The sequence below is a fragment of the Phragmites australis genome, chromosome 3, assembly GCF_958298935.1.
Source record: "Phragmites australis chromosome 3, lpPhrAust1.1, whole genome shotgun sequence".
Classification (NCBI taxonomy): domain Eukaryota; kingdom Viridiplantae; phylum Streptophyta; class Magnoliopsida; order Poales; family Poaceae; genus Phragmites; species Phragmites australis.
The window spans coordinates 35,862,899-35,887,111 of NC_084923.1; the positions used below are offsets into that span (position 1 = coordinate 35,862,899).

Genomic DNA, 24,213 nt, shown 5'->3' on the forward strand with positions numbered 1-24,213 from the left:
TTGATCAATCCCATCGGACTTGATGAACACATCATCCAAGTCACGATGTTTCTCGTAGCTCTTCAAGACATGTCATCAACTCTTCACTTAAGGATGATGACGATATTAATCATCGCTTCCCTTCTTGATCTTCATGTGATTGATGCGAATCACACATAGCTTCCCGTGACATCGCATGGTCCATTGACGCAAAGCCTTCACTCATCCTTCACCACCGCATTGGTCATTCGACGCCAAGTTATTTGCATGCCCTTCACCACCGGATGGTCCATCGCACCCGAGTATTGCTTGCCCTTCACCATTTTGTCATGGAAAACCACTTTGTATCCAGTATCTTCATGCTCTTCACTTCGTTTACCACCGAGGCATGAACCGCAAAGCATTCAAGTATATAAGTTATCCACTACGTTTGTCTTGATCTTACTCTTCCAACTTGGCATACTAAATATCTCAATTCAACTCATGCCTTCTTATGTAACCTAACCTAACTCACCCTTAAGCACAAAGCATATAAGTTAGTCCATAAAACCTAATTGATAATTTCATATCTTAAGTTACACGATCTTCACAAGTAACTTGGCTTTCACTCTTATTATCAATCTTCATATAGAACCTAACCCCACTCTCTCTCAAGCACATAGCACATGAGTTAGTCCATAAAATATAATTGATAATCTCATACCTTTAGTCACTTAGTCTCCATAAGTGACTTAGCCTTCAAACATATCGTCAATCTTTTTGAGCTTCTCCTTCTCCTCAAGAGCATCACCGAGCATCACATAGAGTTCATTAATATTGATGCATATCTCTTAATCTTCATAGCATTCTTCAATGAATCCATTCTCCGAGCATCACTTGAGCTTATTCATGTTGATGTATACCTCTTCTACATGTATCATCTATGAAATAATATACTAACAATTCTCAACAATATTGTTAGTTTATAGTATTATCAGTAATTATCAAAATCATACTTAGGAGCTCAATGCACTTTCAAAAATATAGCAAATCGACTAGAAATCCAACTTCCTATAACTAATTAAATGGAGGGGAAAATAATTTAATATAATAAAAAATTTACTTAGCAACTTGGGCTAAAACGTCAAGCACATCTTTAACTTACAGACATAAATATAAGACAACCTGTCACATCCTTAATTTGTGGACACAAATATAAGACAACACAAAGTGGTAACACAACATAAAAAATAGGTATAATTGGATTGGATACGAACGAATATAACTTATCATATATTATTTTCTATTATTTTTTTAGTTGGAGTCGGATACAAATATTATCGAATAATTATTTCTTCATCTTGTATCCTATCCTATATTTTTTTCTTCTTAAAATCAGAGTCGAAACAAATAGTATTGCAAGCTTTCGGTTAGTTGGATAGATAAAAAAATTTCACTTTATTTGCATCCCACACATTACATTAAATAATATAGGAGTACAATCAAAATAAGCACAGAGCTTGATCACTAAGATGTAAAAATAAGAATATTTAGTATTATTTATCTACGAATGTGTATCAATCTACCTATATATTATCTTATTTTTTTAAAAAAATCGTAATAGACTTTCTCATAACACCTAACATTCGGATATTTTAAATAAATAACAGTCATACTATATCCTATCTTATATTTTTTTTCTCGATCCTAAATCAGACGCATTGAGAAAATACAAAACAGCTGGCACCTTCGCTTGGCATATCTTGACATTCTTAAATAACGTGGTCAACTAACAGACGATTCATTGCTGTTTTACAAATTACCAGCGATTCGCTAGACGGCTACGCCAGCCAAAATTCAAGTTTAAATGAGGATGGTTGCTAATTTTGTTATACACTAATTCACATCGGATATACGATGAATTTCAAATATATTATTAAATGTTGAGCAGCTTTGTTGCATATAATCAAATTTCCCGTTTCTGACAGGGCGTAGGCACGCCTACGACATCACTACGGATCAATTGATCATTTGACCTGACACATTGGTACAGCCATACTGACGCGACATTTGGAATGCATCGAGGCCGTCCATTGTCTTGATCAAGCGGCCAGGAGAAGGCCTTCTTCCTAGTAGTTCCCACCCTGCCAGTGCCAGCAGGAAACTTCGCACTGCGGCCACCGTTATTATTCCGTTAAGCCGCTGATGGCTCTCCGCGCGACAGGTCGAGATAATAAAGGAACGCCGCACGGCTCCTCCCCTCCAGTCTCCCGCCACCTCGCACCCGAATCCGCAGCCGTCCCCCTCGCCGCCGAAGCCCAGAACCCAGCCGGCCTCCCCGGCGGCCTCCGCCCTGGGTTTCTCGCCGGGTCGTCGCTTCCCCGTCCTCCCTCAGGTGGCACCCTCTCCCCCTACCATGCTCCTCCCCGTGCCGTTCCTTCGCGCGGGCGGTTAGGCAAATCCCCAGCTCCGCGCCTCGTGATTTGGGATGCGGGTGTGATTTTAGTGAAGAGATTCGAGTGTTGCTGGGGGTAGCATGTTGCTCTGCTTAGGGTTTAGGGTTCGATGTTTGTAGCCTGCGCTGATTTTGGGGCGAACGATTTAGGTTTGGTCATGAGCTCATGGCGAGATACATGTGCCGACGGAATTGTTTGCGGTGGAAAATATAAGATCGATTGGACTTAGCCTAGAATTGGGTGTCTGTTCCTTGTATTATTGTTGTGGTTAGCATGGGTCGCTTACGTCCCTCTAAAGTGTTCTGGTCAGTCGATCGGCGCTGAATACCAAACATAAGTTACTAAGCCATACGCCATTTTACTAGCAAAAGAATGATTTATGGTCTTTCACGGTTTGCTTGTCCTGGGAAGAAACGCTTTCTGATGCAATTTTATATGTTTACTTTAGTTTGAATATTACACTTATGTGATTTAAAGCTTGTAACTGAAATCTTCTTTTTATGTGGCTAGAAAATATGGATGTACCAGTTGAGAATCTTGGAGAGCATGACGTAGGTGGAATGACTGGAGATCCTTATGATGGAGAAAAACCGAACCCTTTCAGCGATGTGGTGAAGCAGTATAGTGAAGTACAGAGTAATCAGTACATCGAACATCCTGGTGACCAATATGACGAAAGGTCTGGGGTTCCATATAATGAGGAACAAGTAAACTTGTACAGTGAAGAACAGGGTAATCAGTACAATGAGAATCCGGCAAACCCTTACCAGGAAGGGCCGGAGAATGCATACAATGGGGACATGAAACAACCAGAAAAATTGGAGGTTAATGTTGACAATAAGAGATGGCCTGGTTGGCCAGGAGAGAATGTTTTTCGTATACTGGTTCCAGCCAAGAAGGTAGGTGCTATCATTGGCCGCAAAGGGGATGTCATCAAGAAGATGTGCGAGGAGTCTAAAGCTCGCATCAAAATACTTGATGGCCCACCAGGTGTACCAGAAAGAGCAGTAAGTGTCTATATAAGCTTATGGAATCTGAATTTGATGACAGGTTTGTATTCTCACTGATTCAACCAGCATATGTCATGGTGTCATTAAGTGTAGCAGGTTCACGCGTGAAGTTACATTTGTTTTCTTGCAACGATGCATTTTTTAGTACTTTAGGACGAATCAGCTAGAAAGATCTTTTTTAGATTTAGATATTCTGCTACCCAGTTTCCTGGCCACTATACCCCACATATGCAAATGAGTTTCGTTTGAGGTAATTTACAGACATAGCAATTAACACCCTAATTTAGTCATTTTTTCTTGATATCTGGATTTTGGTGTGATCAAGGCCTGAAAGCCATAGTTGGACTATGCTGCTGTTTGGCTGTTGCTCGTTGCAACCTAAAGCATCATTATAACAGAGGAAAATATAAATAGGAACTGTTTCTTGAACAACTGAACTTACCTAACTGAAACTTGAAACACATTTTTTTTTCTTCTTAAAAATGTAAGAATACTAATTGTTTGTTTAGTTGAGGGCTTACAATGCTTCCTGTAACTATCAACAATTTTTCTTAACCAATCTGTAGTTTGAATATTATGTCAATTGCATCATAAATGATATTTCGGTGCGTAAGGAGCGGTCTTATTTCTTCTTTATCTCTGCACAGGACAGATTTGTTTGATGCTGCACAGTGGTGTTGCCCTTGTCCTTCACTACTTGTTGAGAAATGAATTGGGTTGTTTTTGTTGCGTATAACGTATTTCCATGTCAACTCCATAGTTTCCAGTTTGAATAACAATAAGCTAGGGATATAATTTTTATCAGTTTCGAGATTCAATTATGAATTTACGTGAACTGTGTGTGGGATGCACTTAGGTATCAGGTTTCCCCATGTACTTAGCGTGGCTGTACAACATAAGATTACATTACATAAATTTGTAACCTACACATAACAAATATGCAAATACTTAAAAATGATTAATTTATATTAGTGCAAATGAGAATCAGTTATGCTATTTTTAGGCATTTCAGCTGTAGTAACATAGTTGCCCTCTTCCTTTTGACTTCTACCAAAATATACATATTTGTTTGTTTATATTTATTAGCAGTAAAGATGGTCCATAATATGCAAGAAACTACTAGTCTAGTACCAATTTTGAGGATGATATTATAATTCTTTAGCAGAAGATAACTACATATCAAATTGTTCTGTGTTGAAAGGTATGCTATCGTGAGTAAGTTTGACTATTGTTTGTCAATGAAATTAAGCTACTGAATCAGTGTTGGATCTAGCTTCAATCTATGAAACATACGTACCATCTTAGCATTGAAAGTTCAAACTTGTAAATTCATCAGTACAAAAAACAGAAAATATAGGTTACGGAGTGGATAAATTCATCAGTGCTATGTTTTTGTTTTCCTTTCATATCTTCTCCGGGATTTTCATATAACATTTGTGCAATTCATGAAATGGCATATGAGCTGAAAAGGATTAATCATACAATCAAGCAAATGTCTTTTTCTGAAAACAAATTCTGGAAAAGGAAAACCCATATCCTAGCTTCATACCTGGTGTGTTCCTACAGCGTTGCTATCATCGCGTCGGGATATATCGATGTGACGGAGAACGGCGTCTCACCACGGGGACGCCATGGTTTTGTGTGTTGTGGCGGGCGCAATAGAGGGAGAGGGGTACCTGTATAATCGAGGCCGACTCCCGACTAGAACCCGCCTCTCGTCTGGATCTCTGCCTGGTGTCCGCCTCGTCTGGATTTCTGGCGGCGTGTGTGGGGAGGCGGATGAGCAGGGAGCGAGCGACGTGGGGAGGCGGATGTTGAGGGAGCAGGTAGTGTGGGGAGGTGAATGCGGAGGGAGCGCGGAGGGAATAGAGTGAAGGGTTAGGGTAACTAAAGGGTGCCTGGGCTGGCTTATATGGGCTGAATTAGTGGATTGGGCTGGCTGGCAACCCATTTTATTTGTGTATTCTCCTTTTCTTTCTTTTTTTCTTTCCTTTTTGTATATACTTTGAGAGATAATGTGTATTAGGAAAAAGTATTGAAATGTGTGTATTCACCACGCCGATGTGTGTATGGCGTCGCCACGCCGCACGCCATAGGCGTTGTAAAGTTGTGAAGGTGGGTCGTTGCGTCTCGCCACGCCGCCATAACAACTATGGAGCTAGTTTTAATGATGAACCACGATATCACATGGCTTGTCAAACACCGGAGCTATACCACTTGGTTCATTGCCGAGCGTGTTATATTATTGCCAAGACAAATATGAACATCCTTGCTTCCTAAATGCAACTTAAGAGCTGTGTTACAAATCATTGTAAGAACTAAGAACATAGTTAATAGCCAAACAACAGTACGAAAGTACAAGACTGAAGCATTCATGCTCAGTTGGCTTATCAACACATAAAGAGAGTGGCTTAAAACTAACAATAATCAAAATATGACCACCCATCAAAGTCCGAAATTGAATAGTTTTGATAATCATAACACATTAATGTTTGCAGGTTATGACTGCAGCCTAAGTCCCCAAATCAAACAACCTTTCCAAAATGGACGAACAGACATGGTTCTGAAAGTTCAGTTTTGTGCACCTGCGATGCAAATATGATCTAGGAATTGAGTATTGGATGAAGATCTCTTTCAAGATGCTCCATATATTATCTGGTAATTCCACGATCTTTTTTTTTGAAAGGAAATCACTATGATAAAAGAAATAAAAAGGATAAACAAAATGCAATGGAGTTACATACTTACACAGTACATGTGCCACATAATTCTAAAATTCATCTGCACGGTGAATTTGGTACTGATTTATCTGTCTGGCATAGTTTGAAAATGAATATGTTTGGAAAATTGCTATAAGGAACCCTTCTTTTTTTGCTTAAGTTTTTTTAAAACATAAGTGCCATGTAACTCATGTTATTTACATCATTTGACTTTTTTCTAGAACAATGTTATTTACATTACCACCAAATGAACAAAACAGAACTAAATGTACCTATGCTTTTTTATTGAGCATTAAGATCAATTGGTAAGGATATGAAAGAAAATTTTGATGCATTAAAAATAATAATGAAAAAAATAGCCATTGTGAAGGATGCTGAATTTAGGAAAGAAGTATTATAACTGTGTTTTTTTTTTTAAAAAAAGCAATCCATACACCCTGAACACTGTGCATCGCTGTTGATTATGTGTGTAGGATGTCATGCTCTATTGAACTTTTGTAGCCATTTCAGCATCAGATTCTTCTGTTGCGTGTTGGCTGCTATTTTTACTATTGTAGTATGGATTGAGTTAAATTGTGATTAAATAGAATATTCATCTGATGACATTCGGGAATTATTACTTTCCACATTGGAAGGTGGAAAATGTACCTTATTTGGCCTCCTTATTGAACCCTGGTGTAGAAAGCTGATTGTTTAGTTTATATGTGGAGCCATATATATATAAATTTGCTAGTGGGCTCTAAATATTATCCCTTGTGTAGCAGTGGGTGACCCATACAGAATAAAAGTTTTGGCGATTAGAATTTGAACTTGGCCTAATATAACCTACACCTAAGTACACTGACTACATTTCACTATTCTTGTTCTGGATGCAAATATTTGTTTATGATAGTATCACCATATCATTTGCCACCCACTGAGTTCATTTAGGTCTAATTATTAAGAAATATTGTTGTGCTCTGGGAACAACTGTTTTAACTGTTTATTAATTTGGTGAAAAATGTTGCTTTCCTATTTAAGGTAATGATCTCTGCAAAAGATGAGCCAGATGCACCAATATCTCCAGCTATGGATGGTTTGCTTAGAGTTCATAAACGAATAACTGATAATTCAGATGGTGAATCTGGTCAGCCTCAACGAAGTGCTGGTAATATAGGACCAACACGACTGCTAGTGCCAGCTTCACAAGCTGGCAGCCTTATTGGAAAGCAGGGAGCAACCATTAAATCCATACAAGATTCTTCAAAGTGTGTTGCCCGTATTGTTGGTAAGGTTTTTGCATTTTCTCCCTTTTCTTTTCCATGTATGCTGAATTTTATCCTCTTTCAGATATTTGATAGATACATGTATTGGCTCCTTGATCGTATGCTGTGTCTTGCCCTTATGTTACATGTTCCACAGAGGCATAAACTATGATAAAACAATTAATAGTTCTTACCGTCCATGCAAACACATGTGCCTTATTTGCTCCTTCATTGTGAATATAAGGATGTCCATGGATCCATTCCTGGCAAAAACCAGTTAGTAGAAAGGAAATTATGTAGATACAGAAAGGACACTTTTGAGCTAGTCACTTTGTTGGAACCTGTAAACTGGTCTGTTTAGCTGGTTCCTCATTAAATCTGGAGACCTAAACAATAAAGCCTTTTCCCTTTTAGGTGTTGTCTTTGCTTTCAAGGATAGTGAGGAAAGGAATATCCATTGGTGATGTTTTGGTATATGTCAGTTTATGAGGCCTACATTTTATCTGTAGACTGGCTATATTTTAGAGAACAAATCCAGCCTGTAGATGCTAGAATTTGTGACCTTGGTTTTCAAGTTTTGCTGATAGTTGTTGCAGAAAATATTTGTATACAATGTTTTGAACTACTGATTACTCTAGCATTAGGCATTAACGTTTGTTTTATGGAATTTGTTTGTTTATCTGTTCTGGAATGTTGATAATCCCCCATGGGTGCAAATTTTAGATCACTATTATAATTTTCTTTTCAGAGAACGTTCCTTCTGTTGCATTGAATGATGACAGAGTTGTGGAGATACAAGGCGAGCCTCTTGGTGTCCACAAAGCAGTGGAATTGATAGCAAGTCACTTAAGAAAATTTCTTGTTGACCGCAGTATTCTCCCACTATTTGAAATACAAGTAAGTCGAATTCTATCATGTATCCCTGTCAATAAAAAGTGTCTTGCATGCGGCATTTGATGAATGCAAATTTCAATCTCCACAGATGAAAATGCACAGTATGGAGAGAGACCAGCCAATGCCAGCTCCTCAGCATTGGGGCCCTCCTCCAAACCTTCCTCCAGGTGGTCCAGGTTATGGTGGAAATCCTCAGTTCATGCCTCCAAGGCCGCAAGACAATTATTATCCTCCTCATGTCCCCCCTATGGAGAAGCAGCCACACTATGGTATTTCTGCATATGGACGTGAGGCCCCACCAAGTGGTGTTTCTGCTGCAGGGAATCAACCACCACCACATTTGGGTTCTCAGGTTAGTTTTTTTGCACTTGACCTCAAGATGATGGATGACTTTATTTGGCTGGTGTGCTGAGTAGCTACTGATTTTTATATATTTTTCAAAAGGTGACACATAGCATGCAAATTCCTCTTTCCTACACTGATGCTGTGATTGGGGCAGCTGGTGCAAGTATCAGTTATATCCGTAGGCACAGTGGCGCAACAGTAACTATTCAAGAAAGCAGAGGTGCACCCGGAGAGATGACTGTGGAGATAATTGGAAGTGCATCCCAAGTTCAAACTGCACAGCAACTGATCCAGGTACCTTTTCTTCTGTGTCTGCTTCTCTGATGCAGACTTAAATAAGTTTTTTTGGCTATGTCATGTATGATTCGTTTCATTGTTATTCTTTGACTTTCTGCAATTTCCTTTTTTCTGAATGTAGTTCATAGCACTAATAGAACCGCTATAGGTTGAATGCACCATGCGTATTGGTAGTTTTGTGTGCATCATATGAAGTTCGCTGTAGGGTAGCTACTACCTAATCTGTTTCGTCCGTACTCCGTAAAGTATTTTCCATGGATATGACTATATTGCTAAAAGCCACAGGAATTTGGATGCATACTTAAGGATAGAGATAGATAGAGAAGTTTCAGACAAAGGCCATACTTATATGTTTAATGCTAATTTAATATCACTAGCTATAAACATGGGTTTCAGAGAAAAAGGATCTCAAGCAGTAAGTTTCTGATGGAGTTAAGAATAGAGAGCGAGGAATGAGGATACTGGCCATTGAGAAATAGGGCAAAATGTGAAGTCAAAACCTAGAAACTTAAAGAGCGTAGCACATCTCTCTTTTCGCTTACAAATCAACATACATCTTTTGTAGTTTTTCCTACCTTTGTGTGAGAAATGAGGGTTCCAGAAACTGGCCATTATGGTTTTTGGAACCCCGATGAGAGAGGGGGAGGTAAGGGTACTTCATCCACAAAGGGAATCTGGCATGTGGAATACCTGTTCATTTGATTGAAAAACAAAGGGCATAAAGCATTGAAATTTCAACGAACATATCAAAATTATCTGAACTTCTATAGGTGATGCTATGTACATCGCAGCTACCTTCTAATGGATCAAACATGCTCACTTCTATAGGTGTCTTGCTTTAGGCTCACCTCTTGCATGATTCTAGCTATGTGTCTTTCTCGTCTAATACCAACTTTCACTTGCAGAATTTCATGGCGGAAGCTGCTCCCCAAGGCCCGCCGCCAGCTTCCAACCCTCCAGCTCCGCCGGTCGATCCGAGCTACGGCTCTTACCCACCACCGTACGGAGCAGCAGCAGCACCCTATGGTTATTCGGCAGGCGCCGGGCCTGCTCCGCAGTACAATGGAGGGAACTACGGTGGCCCGACATACCCATATTAGTAGCAGCAAGCTAAGCATTAGTTTTTTTTTCTCTCTCTCTCTGCTGTGGTGGTATGGATTTTGTTGCCGAATAATGACTGTTGGATTCCCTCCTATTTTATTTCTGATAGAGATTATTATACCATTCATGTGTTGTATGCTCGATCAGTGTTTTGTGTTGCATGGCGAGTGGGGCGGGACGAGGGCGAGCACGGCGAGGAGAGCTTTTCAGATCCAGGTGTGGACATGAGAGGTGAGAGGAGGAGGACGACGACGAGGGGTGCGTGGGAGGTGGGCTGAGGTCGCAACATATAACAGCTCCGTGGCAGAAAGCCTAAGGGTTTGGGAGGTCTGCTCTGCTACCTCTGTGGCCCACCAGGAGCCGCCACTAAATCCTGCTGTTTCTACCGATATAAAGTAAATTTTAAAAATCTATAACTATTTTGATATATGTTTAGAAAATTATAATTTTTGGTGTTCGTTTTAAAAACTTACAACTATTTCGATATATATTAAAAAACTACAACTTTCTCATCGTGGACTCACTTTCATCCTTATGACATGTAATAGGAGGGTTAACTGTGAATTTATTTGCTATCTGAGGATGATAAGAGGGTTAACTGTGAATCCACCTGTTGTCTGAGGATGACAAGTGGATTCATGGTGAAAAATTTATAATTTTTTAATATATACTAAAATAGTTTTAGGTTTTTGTAATGAGTATTAGAAGCTATAGTTTTTAACATGTGTTAAAATAGTTATAAGTTTTTTAAATTTACTCACTGATATAAGTATGTATATTTACACGTTGAGTTCCTTCCTGGTGCATGTAACAACCAAACAAATGAATCATTCTTGACATATCAACTTGATCGATACGGATCGGCGAGCCAGCTCGGACAGGCCATTCTTTATTCAGAAGCAGATATGCATGCTACGGCCTGTATTCGTACTAATCCTTCGTTTTCTTTTTGTCGATCAGAAGCAGATGTGGCATGGCCAGGAGATGGCTCCGTATCGTTGCCCATAGCCGCCTGCCGATCAAGCGTGAAGACAAGGGCTCCCCTCGTTCGGAACGTCGCTGCCGAGCAGCTCGATCCCATCGTGGAAACGGCTCGTCGTTTCGAGGATCGATACCAAACGGCTCGAACCGGATCGATCGAGACAGAGACGCATCGTCGTGCATGCTTGATTCATCTTTACTCGCCCGTTTTCTGTTTGACGCCGAAATGGCCAGTGACATTAACCGGCTAGTCTCTAGGTTGACCACGCTTAATCGCAATTACCGGCCGGCACAACGAACTAATCAACCAAACACTCAATCATGCCGCCCCCGCCAAGATTCCGGACAGAACATCACATTTCTCACGCTCATCTCTAAACAATGGCGTTGACAATTTCCCCTACACGAAGCCACCGCATTATCTACCCCAACTGCAAGATCGATTCAGAAGACGAAGACGAAGAAGAGCACAAGGTCCAATAAGATAAGAACTAGAAAATTCAGGCGTGGCATCGCTTTCAGCCGTAGAAGCGTCTGCACATACGGTTTATCCAATAGGAATAAATCCATTTTACTCCTTCAAACTATCATATTTATTCAGATAACTTCTGAACTTTTAAACTGTCCATTTTACTCTTCTGAACTATTTTGGTAATATTTTGGCACATTTGGTCACATTTGGGTATATTTTGGGCACATTTAGCCATATTTTGAATATATTTGAGCACATTTGGGTATATCTTGGCATATTTGAGCATATTTGGTCATATTTTGTCCATATATGCTCAAAATATGCTCAAAATATACCTAAATATGTCTAAAATGTGCTCAAATATGACTAAAATATGTCAAATGTGATCAAATATGCCTAAAATGTGATCAAATGTGACCAAATGTGCCCAAAATATATTTAAAATAAGTCCAAATATGTCCAAAATGTACCCAAATGTGACCAAAATATGGTTAAAATGGGTCAAAATGTGACCAAATGTGCTTAAAATGTGTCCAATGTGACTAAAATATGGTCAAATGTGTCCAAATATACTAAAATGTGCTCAAAATATGCTCAAATGTGCCCAAAGTATATCCAAAAAGTACGGCTAAACTAATTTTAAACGGTAAGAAACGACGCGAAAACTACAGCTAAAAATGACGAAAACTATTTTTCTGAAATTAAACCTAATTTTCTAGAATTAAAACTAATTTTATATACAACAAAACATATTAAAAGTATTTATTTTATCAAAGAAAATATTTTTAAACTTTATCACAATTAATCTATATTTTCTAAAACAATTTTCCAAATTAAAATATTTATTCTATCATTTTTGAATAATTTTTACACTAGAAAACATTAAATAATATTTACAGAAATAAAAACATAGCTAAAAACGTATTAAAATATTTATCTAAATCATTATATATTTTTTGGATTTTTTTCTAAACATAAAACCTATTTTTCAAAATAATCTATTCTCATAAATTATTTTTTTTAAAGAAAATCGAACTACTACATAACGCTGATGTCAGCACGCTGACTGAACACGCTGAGTAAGACTACTACATGATAAAATCGTCACCATGTCATAGAAACACCGAGAAAAATCACTCCGAGGATAAAATAGACGATATTGAGTTTGAAAGAGTAAAATAGACGGTTTAAAAATTTAAAAAGTTATCTAAGTTCGACAGAGTAAAATTAACTTATTCCTATCCAGTAGTTCGACAGAGTAAAATTAACTTATTCCTATCCAGTACAAACACGAGGTTCTCATGCCGTCCTTTCCCGCGAGAGGCAGAGGCGCCACCACCGTTCACCAGCAGATACACCCGCGGCCCCCTTCGCCTTCGGGGTCGAGATCCGGGGATTCGATCGGGTACCTGATCCCGTTTGGTGATTCTCCCCCGGCCCGTTTGGAACCACGGACTAGAGCATCCGCCATGCCGAAAGGCAAGAACAGCGCAGCTGTTGTTATCGGGCATTTGTTCTTCTTCTTCTTCTTTTTCCTCCGGTTCCGCGGGCCTCTTTCTTGATCTGCTTTGTTTGGCTCTGTTGGTGCAGTTGGGTTCGCCAGGGTGCTGTTGCTCCACGTTGCCGCGTTGGCCACGGCCGGCGCGGTCACGGCCGCCGCTGCCTTGGCGCGACGCCGCCGGCTCAGGGGGAGCAAGAGGAAGGCGCCGGCCATGGCCGAAATGCCGAGGCTTCAGGTGGCCGAGTCCGGTCGCGTGGAGCAGCTCGAGAAGTTCTCGCACTACGTCGGTCAGTGAGCCTTTTCCTCTTCTTCTTCTTCTCCGCTGCTTTCTTGCTATTAATTGACCATGGAGATGTGAAATTCAGCTGTTTCTTGTCACTCTTTTATGAGCGTTCGTTCGTGTTTGAATGATAAAAAGTCCAGTTTGTTTGACAAAACAGCCGTCTTTTCTTGTCCCTGAATGTTTTGCTGTCGAATAAGAGTCGGATGAATTACGCGGTAAAAATCGTGTATTTAAGCCAACCGGCTCCAATCAAAGTCCAAAGGAAATTGAAGTACCCTATTTCGACTTAGTATTTGAGCACATGTATTTTCATGGAAAATATGCACATGCTATTAAAGTATCCTCTTATGTATTATGATCTGAGTGATGTGAACATTGATTGGTTCATGGAAATAAATAAGCATGGACGACGTAGCTATCGACTAGCCTGTCATCGATCCTATTAAACCAAATTAAAAAAGAGAGTGATGAGGTTAGTAGAGGAAATTAGGATGCATGTCCTTTTGATAACCGTGTGCTAGCGGTGACACGAACTGCCTAGCTAACTGGGTCCCTGTTGTCGAGATCAACCCAAACACGTACCGATGCACATGGGCAACAACAGCGATCGCAGGTTATGATGTGGAATAACCAGAGCCGTCTAAATTTCAGCTGTGATGCGCATGCAGCTAGGCAGCTTGGGTTCCAGGACATCGACGAATGCCCGCAGCTATGCAAACTGGCAAACAACTACCTCAAGAACACCAATAACTGCATCGATGACATTTACGGGTTTTTCGAGAATGTCGAAGACGCGGAGTCGCTTTACGTCAAGTTCGTAGAGGAGCTGGAAAAATGCATTTTGGGCTACTTCGCATTCCACTGGGATCATGCTACTTATTTCATCAGCCAGGTATGTTGTAAATCCAAATTATGAAATGATAGCACAAGAGTTTACAGTAGACATACCCATAGCTGCATTTCCTCAAAAAGAAAAGAAATATCTTAGAATATATGGCTTTAGTTACAGAAAAAAAAAACATGCCATCAAAATTTATGGCTTTAGTTACAGAAAAAAAAACATACCATCAAAATGTAAATTACACAGATGCCCCATGCAGTTTCTGACAAAGGGCCTAACGATTTTCTATTTCTGTAAGACCCTGTTTGTTTGAATTTCTATTGACTTCCGCTTCTCAGAAGCTAGAAGCTGAAACAAACAGTCTATTTTTGCTAGTTTCTGACTGTAATTTATAAAAAGCAAAAACAGACTTTACTACTACAGAAACCTGATAAGTCAAAGCAAGTCTGAATGTGTTTATACTAAAAATAGTCTTCTAAGAAACTACAGCTTGTAGAAGCACAAATAAACAGGGCCTAAGAATATGACTTATAATATATTTTGTTTAGACCGTCCTTGTCCCAGTCATATTCACTTTTTGAATAACAATGAAAACCTTTAGAAAAGAAAAATTAAGGCCTGATCTTCAAAGAAGAAAAATGTAAGCAATGACAATGAAGTAATGAACCCATGTGGGCCTGATCTGGAAGCAAGGTTAACGTGTGCACGCCTTAGTTTTTTCATGAAGGCATGACCGTTTTCCTTTTTTAAAATGAAGGAGAGGCGTGACAAAATCAAGTACACATGAATTAATATGCAAGTTAGTACGTCTAACCGACCTGCTGCCATAACTTTGCCAACACTCATATGCACGCATGCAGGCCTTGACAGTGGATAGCGGCACCAAAAAGAAGTTGAGGAACATGGTTCTTGAAGCAACAAGGTGAAACCCTCATGCAGCTTTTACTTTTGTTATTTTCTCCTCTCTTATATTTTTCCCGAGAACGCGTAACATACTCCATCTTTTTTTTCCTAAAAAAATTGATGTCTCAGGATCTCTATATCGTCAAATATTCAATAGTTTACCGTTATTAATTATTATATGTGTTTAGAAATGCTTTCGTAAAAGTGCAATTTAGTATGTATTGGTATAAATATATGCTGAGTTGTGGTCAAATTTAAGTCTAAGAAAACAAATAAAAGTTAATGACAACAAGTAATCAAAATAGACCGAATAGGTTTTACAACAGTCAGCTGCTTGAGCTAGTCTCCAAAACAACGATTCAAAAATAGTTACATGATGATCTTTTCGAAAGCGGATTTGCTTAGTGATACCGAAAATTACGCTCAGAACATCAATATGTCGTGGCTTTTATACTCTTTGTTATGTCACATCAATAGTAGTTCAGAATGCATGATTAGATTGGTAATGATTTGCATCTATCTATTAGGAACCCCTCAACATCAGCAACTCTTGCTAATCACTTGCAAAAAGGACATTGATCTTATCATGTTTGCCTATGTGGAGTTTTGTACTTGCAGTGCATACTGCATATTTAATCTTGATCTCCACATGGTCGATAAATTTCGGGGTTTTTTTTTGCGAAGCACAATTCTTTTGCTGTAGTCCAACTGGTTAGGACACTCAGTTCTCATGGTTTTTTTACAAACCTAGATAATTTATCTTATTCGGCTTGACCTAGACAAACAAACTGTTTTGTTGTGCAGATCGAGATGGGCTTCCGTTAGTAAATTTAATTTGCACATACATGCATGTTTCACATTTTAGATCACAATATTCGTCGAGGTCTGAATTGTAACTTTCGATTCGATTAAAAAACAACATGAACATGCATGGGTGCACAATGAGGCATGTTATTTTAGTCGAGGTATATATATATGAGCCAACTTTGAAGAGTTGCACTCTGTAAACTCTACTATTCATCGGTAAAAAAAAACTCTACTATTCATTATTTTTTAGATTAATTCTTTTTTTTTTTTGCAAATTCTGTAATTCAATTAGACACGTTACTTTCAGAGGCAACCCGTCCGTCAATTTATTTTATAGGAGACAGCCAAGTAGTTATTCTAGTATTGGTGCTCTGATGTGATTGTGAACCATTGGGCTACATCGATCATGGCGTAGGCCAGGCTCACCAACTCCATGTAGAGCCATGAGTGGTTTAAGTTGTTTAGACATTTGTTCGTGCATATGTTATCGATCTAGGCCCACATTATCGATCATTGCTTATGTATCTTTCTGCCGTTGGATCTAAACAAGTAAGACTAACATGGACCAGTTGCCATGTAGTAACAAATAACATATCGACACACTCTGACCTGTCTATGGCTAGATGACAAAGTGCAAGCAGATGTAAACTTGCAGATGAAAGTTGAGTGTTTTCTCAAAAAATATATATACTATATAGCTAGATGCAACGCAATTGAATTAGGTGCCATCATGGCTAGCTCGCGTCACCTGGTGGGTCAATGCAAATGGCATCGATTATATTTATTCTGTCAACTGGGAGATTTGTGCGGATGTAATCTTATCTTGGCCCAGGTCATCACTAATATAATCTTCCTGTTGTTGGACCTAAAGTACATGAATTTAAAGTCGATAGAAACTGTCGCTGTGTTGGCCATATATATAGGATTTAAAGTCGAAGTATTTTGACATTTTTGGACAAACAAACAAAGAGAAATGGCACTATTTTGAAGTGGCTGCCTACGATTGATGATGGTGCAGGAAGCAGAGGTTCGAGCGCGTGACGCGGGACCTGAAGGTGACGCGGGTGTTCTCGACGCTGGTGGAGGAGATGAAGGCGATCGGCATCGCCACCGCGAGCAACGGCGAGGAGGCCGAGGCGCAGTGCACGGACGTGATGGCCCCCATGGCGCACTCGGACCGCAGCCCCGTGCTGCTGCTGATGGGCGGCGGGATGGGCGCCGGCAAGAGCACCGTGCTCAAGGAGCTCAAGAAGGAGTAAGCGCGATCATACTGAGCCATGCATGCATTCATCTGCATGCCCGAATGCTGTGGATTATTCTAAGGCAAAATTAAATGGCTTGAAACGAACGATGATTCTTCCAGGCCGTTCTGGTCGAAAGCGGAGGCGAACGCGGTGGTGGTTGAGGCGGACGCGTTCAAGGAGACGGACGTCATCTACCGCGCCATCAGCTCCATGGGCCACCACAACGACATGCTCCAGACAGCCGAGCTCGTACGTGCACCCACGCCCTGCCTCGTCTCTCACTAACCTTGTCTAGAGAAACAAATTTTATGACACCTCCGGGATATCTCATTAACGTTATTTAGGGAAGTAAATTTTATGACACCTTCGGGATAAAGATTTCGTAGGATCTCTATCTGTGTTATACACTTTGAATCTAACTATTCGCACTTATATATACAGATATGATAAAAAAACACGTGTCACCTAGAATTTGTTTCCGTCGTCTGGAAGCAAAAGCCCCATTGTTTTAAGTTTGTTCAGCACCAGCGTTTCAGGCTTCACTTCGGTTAGGGAGTCGTAATCGTACATAGAACTAGAAAAGCAGTTGGTTACTAGACGTGCTGATGGATTGGAAAATTAGTTCTCCGTAGTAAGAAAATGATGAGTGACCAACCGGCCGGCCACTGGACTGCATCAGCAACTAGATCAGCGCGTCGCACATGGCTGCCGTAGCATGATCAGTTAGGAGTCCTATGTCCTATATATATCACAGCAGGCCGACCGACACTAGCTAGCTTTAATAAGTGCCAATTGACTTGTATGGTGCATAGGATCCTGCGCTCATGTAACTCTCTTGACCTTGAGAACTTATACGAACAAGATTCACATGTTTCTGAGTATATATACACAGAGGGGGGGGGGGGGGGCATGCCGGCCAGCTGGCGATTTTAGGATGTGTTTGGCCAGTGAGCGGATGTTGGCATCTTTTAGGATACGTTTGGTTGGTGGAATGAGATTAGATGAAGATGTCCATCTATATTTTTGAGATATTTGGTTGCAGGATGGTGAAGGTACCATCTAATTTTCAAGAATATTCTCAAATATATTGTATGGATTGATTCATTCATTTTGACTAGATGAGACTGTCCACCTTACCTAATTATGATCATTAGTAAATAATTAGTGATAATTAGCATGTTGTATTGCTAATTAGTATTTATTACTATGAGATTATAGTTGTTAAGTGTAGGGTGTTTATTAGTGCACTATTGGTGTGTTGATTAGAGTACGATTAGTGATAATTAGTATATTTTATTATTAATTAGCAATTGCTACGATAAGATTAATATTGATAAGTATTAGTGTGTGTTGATTAGTGTATAGTCAAATATTATTACTTAAAATTAAGAGATATAATTTAGTTAATTACTCTCATCCTATTCACCCTTAACCCTTCAATTAAATGAAAAAGTGGCTCATTCTACCCACCAATTAAATAGACAAGTTTGATAAATATATCTCAAAAAATAGAAATAACCATATCCTATTTATTCTTACCCTCCAAACAAACATACCTTTAGATAGCGAGGAAGTTGATCTCCGCCGGTTTGCAGAGTACCAAGATCCATTTGTAGAACATGTGGAGGTATCTTTGCCGGGTCCACGTGATAGAAAGAGATGTGATTTTCTGTTCATTGTATATCGATTATTGGCCGACAGTTACAAGTGGAGATCGAGTCACAGAGACAGCGGTAGTGATCCGTTCCTGATGCCTAGCTCATGGCCAACCGGTCCCAATTTTCCAAATGAATGAGTAGTTGCTATGCACACGAGAATCATTGTAGACGGCGAGGCTGTTCTATCTAATCTATTACTATTTCGTTCTTTAAGGATACTGTCTTCTATCGATGTTTATTTGTTGTTGAAGTATAAGTAAATTATTTATATCTTCTCGTCAGTCTTGGTTTTCAAATAGGTAATTTTATGTATACAGTTTAATATGATATCAGAACTAAATATCTCGAGTTTGATACCAACAGACATAATTAAATAAAAAATTATAAATAATTTCTATATCCACGTATAAGACTTGAGAGAGCCTCAATGTAAGAAGGATTATCGAAATACAAGTGAATTGTTTATATTTTTTCAGCAAATTAGATTTTTGAATGAGTTAGTCGGTACATGTAACTCAATATATGTTACAACGGTACAGTGTGGCTACTTGTCTAGTCGTTTCTCTTGCTCAGAATCATAGTTCGTCTCCTAGTAACCACAGGTTGAGTGGGTCATTTGTGTAGATTTTTCACAATAATTTTTCCGGAATTTCAACCTGAAACCTATGGCTTGTGAAACAGATAAAGTTGGAAGTGCTCAGCCAAATAATTGGACAAGAAAGGATTTAGACCCTTAATGGGGCGAAAATGGACTGGTTTAAGTTAGCCCTTGCCGTACTTGCAGTCCAACGATCGATCCGCGATACCTGGCCGCTGGCATGGCCATTCACACGGTGCTGATTGGGTTTTTGGCGCGTGCAGGTGCACCAGTCGTCGACGGACGCGGCGTCGTCGCTGCTGGTGACGGCGCTGAACGAGGGCCGCGACGTGATCCTGGACGGCACGCTGTCCTGGGAGCCCTTCGTGGAGCAGACCATTGCCATGGCGCGCGCCGTCCACCGCCAGCGCTACCGCATGGGCGTTGGCTACAAGGTCGCCGACGACGGCACCATCTCTGAGAACTACTGGGAGCCCGTCCAAGACCCCGAGGGCGCCCCCAACGGCACGTCTCCGACGAGGAAGCCGTACAGGATCGAGGTTGTCGGCGTCGTCTGCGACGCCTACCTCGCCGTGGCCAGAGGGATCAGGAGAGCGATCATCACGAGGCGAGCGGTGCGGGTGAGGTCACAGCTCCAGTCGCACAAGCGGTTCGCCGGCGCGTTCCAGAAGTACAGCCAGCTCGTCGACGGCGCCAGGCTCTACACCACCAACTCCCTGGGATCCGCCAAGGTATTATAGTGCATAATTCATCAACCAGAAAATGTAAGAACAGATCAAAAGGGATAGATTTGTTCAAATGTTTGCATTTGCAGCTGATCGCGTGGAAGGACGGGATCAACAGCAGCCTGCTGGTGGAGCCGCGGGAGTTCGACTGCGTGGAGAAGGTGAGCAACCTTAACGTGGACGCCACCTCTGTCCACGACCTCTACCCCGACGGCACCACCACCTGCGGCTCCCGGTCCATTTGGGACGACATGATCGCCTCGCCGTCCCGCGCCACCATCCAGCTCGAGCTCCAGGAGGCCATCCGGTCCATGGAGCTCGCAAGCGCCGAGCCAGCGACGCCAGCCTTGTAGCGTTGACCATGCATATAAATGTTCATGCTTGCAAGAGTTGAATTCGAGGTGTCAAAATGCGTTCTTTTGATGACGCAATGTAATTCTTGAATCCTGTTAATGGTTTTCGCTGGTCCAGCAGAAAAATTGGGCAAACCGGAATCAAATTTGTTGTAATGAAAGTTTTCACATTGTGAGATCACGTGTGCTGAAAAATTAACTTTATTGTGAAATAGGCAAAAGCAAAATAATTTAGATGATATACATGGGTTCAATGACCAAGCTAGAATCAAATCCTAAAAAGACTGGTTACTTCTTTCTCCTCCCCCACCTCTCCTTCTCCTTATCACCCACCTCCTCTTCCACCCCTTCATTTCAGTGCAGATGCAGACAGTAGGGTGGGCTGGAGCCCCCCCCCCCCCCGGCTGTATGTGTTGCCTAGATATGCTTACAGTAGAATAGTAATTGTTGTGATTTGATATACGTAATACACTCGTATGAGTGGTGCTATACGGATTGATATGAATCTAGTTTGTAAAAACTTATGCTCATAATTAGTTGTTAGTTTTGTTTATGTGTATGTATGTCCTGAGATTAAATGTGGTTGGATAAAGAATGGGACTAGGTTTACGGAGAAATTGAGATCAAGTTAGTCAGGAAGTCACGCCGCACGTGGGACATTTAAATTAGGGAGCGATACACATAAAAATAAATTATACCATGAGATGTATAGTCTATGGTGCAAAAAAAAAGTTCCATTGAGCATGTATGCATGCTATGGAATAAAAGTGGGAATTGAAATTGCTGTCCTTCTGGTAGTGTTCATGGCGGCGTATAGGCTTGAGGCGCTGAGGAGGCCAAGGCTGGAGGTTCGGCTCGGGGGCGAGTCAGCCAACTTGGGTGCGTTCGCCCGGTGGTTTGCTGGCGCACCGGTGCACGCTAAGGTGGCCCAGGTGGGTGACGCTAGACAGCAGTCCAGCGGGTGTGCGCAGCGTCAGCAGACGCGTGCGGGAAGGTCGGTCCAGCACCAGGTGCGCGGGGAGCGTGGTTTGGCCCAGCGGCGGGGCCGCACGCGTGGGCGAGCCGGTGGACCGGCGAGGACGCATGCGTGGTGGCCCAAAGCGTGGCACATCGTACGGTAGAAGGAGACCGTCGGGTTACTGTTGCGACCGACAAATAAAAGGGTTTGTCGAGCGGCGTACAGTGAGAAAGAAAGAAATAGAAATAATTAGAGTTTCGCGGATACTCTTTTGGGATACTTTAAAATGCATCTTGTGAACTTATCTATGCAATTAAAATTAAATTTTGTAAGTTTATGAGTTAGTAAATTCTAGGGATGAAAACGGTCGGAATACGCTAAAACTGTTTCTGTTTCCGTATTTTTTTCTTGGAAATGGAATCGAGAGCGGTAATGCCGAAAACGAATACAGTATCGGTTGTATCGAAAAATAAAAAATGGTATTATCGAATCGATAATATGTCGATTTCGATCGGGGATCGATAATTCTGAACGGAAACACCAAAACGTAGCTCACAAGTTATACATCACATACGACAAATTTAATGAAGTCATACATGACATGACTATAATCGACATGAGTATATGATATATCAATATATCTTATATGATAAGACAATAGCACAAGAATTTAAGTTTCCATACAAGCAGTCAAGCACAACACAACCTCGTCACAAGGATTAAAGTCTCCATATAAGCACAACACTAAGTCTCCATACAAGTTTTGTCCATACAAACATTATTTGACCAAGCACAACACAAACTCATCACTTTTGAAATTCCTCTTTCTTCACATTTTTGACGGCCTACAGCTCAACCTGAAGCTCATCATCATCACTTGCCAAGTCTTCGTCCTGTTGTTTTGTAGGAAAATTATTCAATTAATCTCTAGCAAGTCTTTTTGCACAAATGAGAACAGAAAATAGAAGTAGCTGTACAATTTATATTTTATACCTCAAACATCAGATTATTAGTAACAGCCTCAAGAACGTCAAGATCAACGACCAATGATGAAACATTCTTAGAACCTGAAATGTCAAGGCATGTAAATTAGTAAAAATGTAAAGACTTTACATGAGTAGAAGTTTAAATTGTCACCTTTTTTTTTGCTGCAGCTATCCAATCTTTAGTACAAATCAGTGTTTGTACCATCTCAGGATCAAGACGAGAACGATATGGATCAACGACATGGCCACCAGCACTAAAAGCCAATTCAGAAGCTACCGTTGACACTTGCATGGCAAGCACATCACGAGCAAGCAGCCATAGAATAGGATACTCATCCCTTTGACCCTTCCACCAAGCTAAAATATCAAATGTATGATAATTGGCTTTGGTAACATTTAATGGTGGTTCTGCCAAGTACTTATTCAACTCTTTTGCATCATCATTCAGGTCATGTGTGTCATATAGGTAGCTATCAAGTTCCTCATCTACAGTGTCCATAAACAAATCTACCTCTGATGAAGGTGCAAGTGCTTTAATCTTTAAAGATGAAGGATTACTAGCAGCATAGCATTCATACATGTTCCTCATAACACAATTAAATTTGTTAAGTTCATCTTGATAGGAATTTTTGTACACCCTCCTTAAGTAAAATTCTACAATTTTTCTCTTGAACCTAGGGTCAAGAACACTTGCAATAGCAAGAGCAACATTAGACTTCTTCCAATACTTCTCAAACTTAAAACTCATAGAAATTGCCATGCTACTAATAGTAGGATCATCATTATGACACCAATCAATTAGCAAGAACTTAATCTCACAAAAGCCTTTGAAAAATAAGTTTGCAGTTGGATATAATGTACCAGAAAATAACTCAGTGAGATCAAAGAACTTTTTCAAGCATGGTAAAAGAGATTTTGCCTTTTCCCATTCTGCAGAAGATGGAGCAATTTTCTCATACCTGCCACGTTCGCAGGACATGAGCCTCTCAAAAGCAGCCATGTAATATAAAGCATCCCTCAACATGGTATACGTTGAATTCCACCTAGTAGAAACATCAAGTGAGAGGTCCAACTTTGTGTCCAATCCACACTCAGTAGCACACTTCAGGAACTCCTCCCACTGCAATGGAGAACCCTTCACAGCCACCACAAATGCTCTAATATTCTGAATTGAAGATGCAATCGCACTCATACCATCTTTAGCAACCAAATTAAGAATGTGATTAGCACATCTCACATGAAAAAATAGACCATCATAGATTAATGGATAATGCTTCTTGAGTCCTAAGATGACATCCTTAACAGCAACTTCATATGCAGCAGCATTGTCTAGAGTCAAAGAAAATATTTTCTTCTCGATGTTCCATTTCAACATACATGACTTAAGGTATGAGACATATTCTCACCAGTATGTCGTCCTGGCACATGGAAGAAATTGATAATCCTCTTCTGAATACGCCAATCATCATCTACCTAATGGACAGTCACACACATATACCCCTTGTTCTGATTTGATATCCACATATCCATAGTTGCACTTAAGCGGCATTGAAGGGTTTTAAAATAAGCATACATCTTATCCTTTTCTTGCAAATAGAGGTCTATTATATCCTTTCTAACAGTGATGCGAGACTTGATAGGAAAGTTAGGATGCGGGGATTTTATAAACTCAACAAAATATTCATGTTCAATTATGTTAAAAGGATACTCATGCATGATTATTGCAATGTATAACTTCCTCAAACTAACTTCTTGATCATACTTGTATGGTTCAATAACTGTCATACCTTTCTCATGATCAGTTTCTTATTTGAGTTGTTGCTGGCCTTTAACAATATTGTGATAATACTTTAGATGACTCCAAAACCCTGTGGTTCC

At 40.3% G+C, this 24,213-nt stretch overlaps 2 protein-coding genes across 2 annotated transcripts; both read left to right on the forward strand.

Annotated features, from left to right (window-relative positions):
• Nucleotides 1-2,137: 2,137 nt before the first annotated feature.
• On the forward strand, nt 2,138-10,148 carry LOC133912900 (flowering locus K homology domain-like). The gene is made up of 7 exons (XM_062355869.1): nt 2,138-2,353; nt 2,925-3,421; nt 7,165-7,411; nt 8,137-8,285; nt 8,371-8,634; nt 8,727-8,921; nt 9,830-10,148. Exons 1-7 carry the CDS (start codon nt 2,164-2,166, stop codon nt 10,022-10,024), a joined length of 1,737 nt encoding a protein of 578 aa, XP_062211853.1. The 5' UTR covers nt 2,138-2,163; the 3' UTR covers nt 10,025-10,148.
• A 2,633-nt stretch (nt 10,149-12,781) lies between these two features.
• On the forward strand, nt 12,782-20,567 carry LOC133912901 (calmodulin calcium-dependent NAD kinase-like). The gene is made up of 8 exons (XM_062355870.1): nt 12,782-12,957; nt 13,069-13,266; nt 13,931-14,154; nt 14,964-15,025; nt 16,832-17,068; nt 17,177-17,306; nt 19,577-20,044; nt 20,128-20,567. Exons 1-8 carry the CDS (start codon nt 12,948-12,950, stop codon nt 20,389-20,391), a joined length of 1,593 nt encoding a protein of 530 aa, XP_062211854.1. The 5' UTR covers nt 12,782-12,947; the 3' UTR covers nt 20,392-20,567.
• The last annotated feature ends 3,646 nt before the right edge of the window (nt 20,568-24,213 follow it).